Consider the following 7,771-nt stretch of genomic DNA (forward strand, 5'->3'; position numbering starts at 1 on the left):
ACCGCCCCCTGCGGGACGCACACGCGGCAGGCCTCTGTAAGGAGACCCGGCGGAGCTGTCGGGACGCTGGAAGCCGAGTCCCAGAGAGAGCTGCCGGCCGGCCGTCTCCCAAATCCACTCCAGCAAGGGCCACCGGCCTGAGACACCCGACACACCTCCCGCCCACCGTGCGCGCGTTGGCACTCTGGGGAGCGGCGGGAGGGCGAGACCAAGCTTCCCCGGAATCCTCGACAGACCCAGAAGAGACACGTCTGCGAGATGGGGCCCGGGCGGCACCTGGCGGGGCCGCGGCCTTCACGGCAGCGGGCGCGGGGGCTGCGGAGGGCGGTGGCACCGCAGCTGCCGGGACACTGGTCTCGGGCGGGAACAGCCGGTCCTGCTTCTTGACCTTCCATTTCTTGAAGTAAGGGACTTCTCGGAATTCCTAGAGAATTGAGAGTGTTCAGTAAGAAACGAGCCCTCCTCAGATACAACCTGGCAGAGCAAAGGCAACCTGGCTCCAAAGGACGAATCTCCTCTTTCCACTCTGTGACACAAAAGAGCGACGTGTGTTGTCCAGGGCAACATTCAGGATTCTGGAAAATCAGTACTTGGTCACATGTCCACCCCTGACCAAAGCCCCTGGGTGGCACAGGGAGTGGCCCGCATGGCCCCGCAGCAGCGTGTCTCAGTCGCTCGGCCTGTCTGCTGCCCGCGCTGTCTCTGGTGGGTCCCCTCGCCCCCTGCACCTCTGGCCTGTACCCAGCTCCTGCAGGCAGACACGCGTGCATCTTTAAAAAAAAAAGTCTGCAGCATGTGCAAACTTAAAAAAAAAAAATTCTATAGGAATGGGAAATCACTTTATTTTTGAAGAGGGGAGAACGATGAGGTCAGATTGACAGGAAGGACAAGTGTTTGAGTCAACACTCCAGGAGCAGTGGGAAGACTGGGAGGGACCAAGGATGTGACGTCAGTGAGCAGAGACGCGCGACATCAGCCAGCACACGGGGCCAGGGTGAAAACCCGTCCTGTCCTAGACACTGGGTTCAGGAGCCCACAGACACTCGCGTGGCCATTCGGGAGAGCTAACTTGAGGGGCACTTTTCCTAATGTCACCCCTCCCCCTAAGCACGTGAATAAGAGAGTCTGAGGATGAAGATCAAATCCCAAGCCCCAGCAAGTGGCAGAGTGACAATGTACCCCAGTAGTCGGATGCGAGATCATCCGAGTCTGGGGGTACAGGTGAGTCCTTCCATGACTACCCCAAACCACTGCTGGCTCCTCACCAGCAAAGCTCCCAATGAGATTGCCCAACTGAGGCTTTTCTGCGACATCTAACAACTCAGTAAACAGTTCCACTGAAAGAGAGACCAGGCCAGATGCAGGACACAGCCGGAACCTGCCCCACCCGCAGCACCACCGAGCGGAGGGGCCTTGCGAGCGGCCGTCACGGAGGCCGCAGGTGCCACTGCTGCTCACCGCCGCGCCCCGCTGCGCCCGGCACGGACGAGGCAACGACCCAGAGGGAGTAAGGTGGGAACACTGACGGCCCTGGCAGGCAGGAGGTTCACACCAACGGACAAGCCCGTGTGCGGGCCCACGAGGGCGACCGCGCCTTGGCCCGGGGGCTCCCCGGCGGGGGAGCACCACCCTCGTGGACCTGGGTGTGGATAAGCTCAGAGGCGGGGCCACGTTCTTCCGCCACCAGATTCCAGCACCTACCTTCGGGGTCACCCACTCCTTCCGGCCGGGGGCCTGCGTCTTCACCATGCACTTGGTCCAGGCGGTGACGTCCCCGGTGCAGTAGTAAGCGTCGCTCCTGAAGACGAGCTGGCCCGAGCACTCCTCGCAGGGGAGCAGGGCGCCGAACACCAGGCCGTCGGCCACGCGGTCCAGGATCTGCGTCCGGTGAAGACACGTGGGTGGAGAGGCGGCCACAGAGGCGGGCAGTCTCGGGTGTGGGGTAAAGGAGCTGCGCAGACTTCACTCACCCCAAGAGCTTTCACACCACCCCAGAAACTGCCCTGTTTGGAGCTGGAGTTTCTGTACTCCAGGAGACATTATTTCTATGCGTGAATGTTCCTGCGACTCCCCCAATTAGACGCAGAAGTATAGGAAGCCCAGAGCATCCAGCCCGACGGCCGTGAACAGCGTGGCAGCAGGGAGGCGCTGGCTGGAACAGAGGCTTGCCTCCTCCCGAGAGGGCGCCCCGCTTCCCTCCCCTGCACGTCAGAGGCCTTGGGCATCGGGGCAGAGGCAGGGCCCGAGCACGTGGTCCGGAGACCCACGGACAACCTGGCCCCTCAGTCCTCACCAAACCACCACCACGGGTCCACAGGTGGATGTGCACAGAAGGCCTGAGAGCCTCGCCGGGGAACCCGGCCACGCTGGTGAGGACCACAACTAGCCACCAGCTGCGCTGACCATGTGCCTTGGGTCTCCCCACAGGCCCTGGCCCCTCGCGCGTCTCACGCAGCTCACCGCCGACTCCCCAGAGGGCACTTGCTGCTTGTTGAAGATGAGGAGCTCTTTCAGGTCGTTCGTCGAACACGCCTTCTTCAGCTCGTCCTTGACGTTCCAGATCAGGTCGTTCTGGGCCTACAGACACGGCCACGGCTCAGACACCAGCTCCTTTCCGGAGGGACCTGGCCCGAGGAGACGCCACCCGCTGCCGCCCGCCCACGCCGGTCCTCGCAGCCTGAGAGGATTCCAAATCAAAACTGGTCCCTAGAGGCCACCGGGGAGGCGGGAGGCCACGGGGGAGGGGCAGGCCCGGCACCAGTGGCTGGGAGCAAGCGCGGCCTTCGCCCAGGAGAGCCCAGCGGCCACAGTGTGGCCCCGGCCCCGTGGGCCCTGGCGTCTGCGGCCCTGAGCACTGTCCCTTCATCTGGAGCAAGAGTCGGGACGGTTCCCCACACCTCTGACCTTCCTGTGAATTACCGTTCCACGCAGGGACGGGTTTGCACTGCCGAAATGGAATTTTAAACGTCTCTGGTAATAACCTGTGCAGTGCCCTCTCCTGGGCACTCACCTTGCCCAGGAGGGCCTCAGCGCCTCCACCAGCCCAGGAGGCCCCACAGGCCATGGCTCAGCACCCCAAGGGGACTTTACCGCACCGCCCATCTGCGGCTGTCTCCGGGGCTCACTGCACGGGCTCGCACCCTCGACCCCTCTGAGGCAGCACTGGCGGGGCGAGCACGTCCCGCTCCGGGCGAGGCCGAGGCAGACACGCAGCGCTCACCTTGAGGGCCTTTTCCAGCTTGCCGTCCTTGTCCTTGTCCTTTTTCGATTTCTTCTTTGCCACCTCGTCCATCCCATCGACCTCATCGCCTTTCCTTTTCCTGACAGAGACACAGGGTGGTGGGAGGGCCCAGACTCAGCGCTGTGAGCACGCAGAGCTGCCTCCCTGCCCGCAGTCTCGCCCACCTTCCTGGCTCCACCGCAGCATTCCGTCAACCCACCACCACACCCGCGGGGCGGAGCGGCCAGGGCTGTTCCGGGGCCTGGAGCACACAGGCCTGAACTTCTAGCTCGCGGACAGGGCCGCACCTGCCGTGCAGCGAGTCGGGCCTTTTAGCTGAGCATGTCGCAGCCATCGACGGGTCAGGTGCCTATGACGCCGATGAGCCCAGACACCGTCCCGGGGGCACAGTGCCCGCAAGCCCCTGCCACGCCTCCCCGTGAACCGAGGGTTACACCCGAGTGGAGCCCAGAAACCAGAGCCACGAGGCAGAAAAGTGCCCCCAGCTCCAGAAGTGACCGCAGACGCATCCTCGACGTCACCAGCAGAGCCGCAGCGCCTGCGCTCCGAGCCAGCTTCCGGCCCCACGGAGGGAGGCCGCGACCCTGCCGGCACCGCTCCCGGAGGTCCGTACGCCCAGGAGCGTGCCCACATGTGGAAGCCCGGGAGTGGGCCCGACGGAGGGGCCGACCGGGTTTGAGAGAGAAACTTAAGACAGGGCAGGAGAGGATCCTTCCGCGCCCGGGGTCCTGTGGTGGATGCGGGGCTCCCCACGGCACTGACCTCCAGCCCGTGCGGCAGCCCCATCAGTGCTGTAGGGCCTGGGGGTCTCAGGGTCTCCACTGAGCCCTCACCGAACCCCCAAAGTGCTTCTCTAACCCTCCACACACCCTTCACTCTTGACTGCTGGGAGCTGCTTCTTCAAGGTCTCCTTGTCCTCCGGAGTGAGGAGGCCGAAGCCCTTGAGCTGGCTGGCGCTATACTCAGGCCGGAAGCCCAGCTCCTCCCTGTTCTTCACAAAGCAGCCCGGGTGGTACCAACGGTCGATCATGCCCAGCTGGGGCTTCTCTGGGTCCAGCATCTTCTTAGACAGGCGCACCTGGCCCTGCAGGGAAAACACCCGCGGTAGTAACAAGGCGGGGGCAGACGATCAGGACTCAGGCGGCGTGAGCTCAGGGTGCCCAGAGCCACCCCAAAGGGCATGTGCGGGCTACGGGAGGCCTTGCTCTGGGGCAGTGTCGCCCTTTGGTGTCAGCGCTCCACCACGCCGGTCAACTCAACTCTACCAACTTGCCTGGGCAGGTGGGAACGCGCTGACCCTCCCCGAGGCCGTCGTGGGCGCAGTCAGAGGACACGACACGTATCAGTGGGGCCAGCACAGTTCCGCCTGGAGCCTGCCACGGCCCCCAAGCCCAGCAGGCTTCCCACAGCACCCCGCTCACCCCAAAGACTGTCTCCACACAAGAGGCCCTGCAGAGATGTGGCTGTCCGCGGCTAAGACCTTATTCTGCCAACCTGCCAGGCGGACCCCCGGGCCTGACGCTCTTTGGAGTTTCATGCCCGGAGCCCCAGAGCCAGAAAACTCAGCAGGAAGCGGCACTTAGTGTTCCTTCCAGAACCTTAACTCTGCCCTCAAATTTTTGGCGGAGGCAGAGGGAGAAGAGCCAGCAACTCCCTGTTTTCCCTCCCCAGACACCCATGGGCTCCAGGCAATTTCCTGTACAACACTCTAAGGGGCAAAGACCGTCAGCCCCGGCTCAACCAACCAGGCGCAGTGTTTATATACGGCCCGAGAAGCGTGGCAAGGCCAGAGGGCGCAGGGTGCACCTCAATTTCCTGTGCAACTCTGGGGAGGCAGGAACCATCCCCCCAAAGTCAATCAGAGCCGCCCGGACCCGAGGGCTCTGAGCGTGGAGGACACAGCCCTGCCCCTTCCCGCCACGCCCACGGGGCCTGCTGTCGCCTGGCTGTCACTGGCTCTGCAGGGGCCAGACAGCCTTCCTCCACCCCTGCTGGGGCAGAAGAGGCTCTGGTAAGTGCCCGCACACCCCACCAGGTTTCCCAAGCATGGAGTCCACGCTGCGCCCCAGAGTGACTGGGCCGGACCCATCGGGAGGCCCCACAGGAAGAGCCAGTGCCAGCCCCACCCGGAGCCCGGCCCTGGGCTCGCCAAAGCCCCCCCTCACCTTTTCGATCTTCTCCATGCAGCCCTTGCACGTGCTTCTGTTGGACTTGGCGTACTCGGCCGCGAAGTCGCCCAGAGTCTTCTCTGTTTTGCCTCCGCCTCCGTCTTGGCCTTTGCCTGAGAACCCAGCACAGCACGGCTCAGCCCGGCAGCGGCGAGGCGGTCTGGTCTCGCCTCCCGCCCGTGGCCTAGGCGCCTGCGGCCTCCCAGTGCTCGCCCGCCGCAGCCCGCCGGACTCTGCGTCCACTGGGTGCCTGTCCCCTGACGCGTGCTTTCGTCAGAGTGCTACGGAGGGGCATCCTTGACGCAGGACTCGACACAGGTACACGTCACAATGAAGTATGGGGTAGTCCTGGGGATAAGCGGTCGAGCATTTGGGGCAAAGGGTAGATTCTTCTACAAAAAATAAATCTCAAGGCTGAAAGTTTCTCTGCTAAGATGAGCCACAGGCAGGGAGTCTTTCAATGCTTCTGCCCAACTCTGCACTGGTGCTTCCAGCAAGAGCCCCAAGGCAAGAAAGGAAAGGAAAGGCGCAAGTCTAGAAACAAACGGTCACCTCTGCTTGGAGGTGACACGGCTGGCACAGGACCACCCTAGGCGACACAAAAAGCAGCTGTCACAGTTAAGAGTCCAGCAAAGCACACGGCCAGTGCACAGAAGGTTTCTGTCTCTCAGTAATAAACACTGGAAAAGGGAATTAAGCACACCACTCAACATGCCAGCGAACGGCTCTGCAAGACCCTGACACTGAAAGTGACAAGGCTTAGCTTACAGGAGACTCAATTTGTTAATATGAAATTTATCCCCAATTTGATTCAGATTCAGTGAGCTGCTGCTGATCAAAACTCCAGCAAACTTTCTGAAAGAAACCGACAATTCTGTCACAAGATTGAGGCAAAGACCCTAGAAAGGGAAACACAACGCCCAAGAACAAAGTGTGTGCTCGCGACTTGCTCTGACGTGGGTTTCTGAGACGGGGCACCAGCAGGCCCCGGGACTGCAGGTCTCGATGCAAACCTACAGTTATGGGGGTCTCTGCGCTCGACAAACAGCTCAGGATTTTCAAGAGTCTGGAGACAGTGCGGCCCGGTCTCCCGCCCACAGTGGGAAGGGGTGGGGCGCACAGAGCGGTGTGCAGGCCCGGGCGCCACATAATCCTCAGGGGCACAGCAGAGGGTGGAACCCTGCACTGAGCCCCGGAACGTCCCGGGCGCACCCCAGGTCTCCACACACAAAAGGACAAACATCCTATGACTCCACTTTCATGAGGTGCAGTGAAATTCAGAGACAGAGCAGAGCCCAGGGCGGGGCTGCGGGAGTCGGGGCTGAGCGCTCAGCGCCGCGCGGCGGGCAGACGCCCATCACAGCTGGACAGTGGGACGGCTGTGTGGCGACACAAAGGGACTCAGTGCACAGACACTAAACATGCTCACGGGAAATACTGCGGTGTGCATCCTACCACAGCCTGGAGTCCTGAGGACAGATTGAACTGGGTCAAGTCTAGGAAGCCAGAGCCCTGAGAACAGGCTGCTCAGGAGATGCAACAAGGGAAAGCATGAACTATTTAACCTCCCAGGCACCTCAGCTGAGCTAAGTCGTGGCGGCGAGAGGGAGAAGACCCAGAGCAGCCCACAGGGCACTGAGGAACAGCAGTCACAGGACAGACACCGCCAGACCTGCGCAGAGGCACAGAAAAGCGCAGGTTTGCGGAAGGACAGGCCAGAGGAACAGGATAGGAGACCCCGGAAACAGACGCACACAATTCAGTCAACTGGTCTTTGACAGAGCAAGAGGCTCTCAGTGGAGTAGAGACGGCCTTGAACACAGCGGTGCTGGAATGAGTAGACATGAAAACAGAAATGAACCTGATGCACACACCACAGAAATTCGGTCTAAACTGATGGCAGTTTCAAATGTAAAAAACAGTAGAAAACTCCTAGAAGATACAGGAGAGAATTTAATGACCTTGGATATGGTGAAGACTTTAGATAAAATGCCAAAGACATAACCCATGAAAGAAATAACTGATAAGCTGAATTTTACTAAAATTGTAAGCATCTGCATTGTGAAAGATGCCGTTCAGAGAGAGAGCAAGACAAGCCAGACTGGGGACACATTTGCTAAGCAAAGGGCTGTGCCCAAACTATACAAAGACCGTTAAAGCCTGTCAAGAATGTAAACAGCAAAGTGGTGAAGTCTCTCAACACACTCTGCACCAAGGAAGCCCTCCCCACGCAGGTGAGCGTGTGAAGAGATGCTCATCCTGGCCCTCCCTCGTGGAGGAGGGGTTTAGAGCGCAGCACTATGAAGCTGTGTGCAGCCACTGCAGCCCGGCTGGGTCAATCCTACCCCAGAGACGACCCACA

The 7,771-nt window shown here is 61.0% G+C and overlaps 1 protein-coding gene across 1 annotated transcript in view; it reads right to left on the reverse strand.

Moving 5' to 3' along the window:
- The window catches only part of PARP1 (poly (ADP-ribose) polymerase 1), a 44,833-nt gene that overhangs the window by 11,046 nt on the left and 26,016 nt on the right, over positions 1–7,771 (reverse strand). The window contains exons 7-12 of the mRNA XM_012730869.1: positions 5,407–5,522; positions 4,111–4,325; positions 3,221–3,320; positions 2,461–2,577; positions 1,702–1,878; positions 237–424 (exon numbers count right to left, since the gene is read on the reverse strand). Coding sequence (XP_012586323.1) covers positions 237–424; positions 1,702–1,878; positions 2,461–2,577; positions 3,221–3,320; positions 4,111–4,325; positions 5,407–5,522 — 913 coding nt within the window. The remainder of the gene's footprint in view (positions 1–236; positions 425–1,701; positions 1,879–2,460; positions 2,578–3,220; positions 3,321–4,110; positions 4,326–5,406; positions 5,523–7,771) is intronic.

Source organism: Condylura cristata, unplaced genomic scaffold (assembly GCF_000260355.1).
Source record: "Condylura cristata isolate star-nosed mole 26May11 unplaced genomic scaffold, ConCri1.0 scaffold00029, whole genome shotgun sequence".
NCBI lineage: Eukaryota > Metazoa > Chordata > Mammalia > Eulipotyphla > Talpidae > Condylura > Condylura cristata.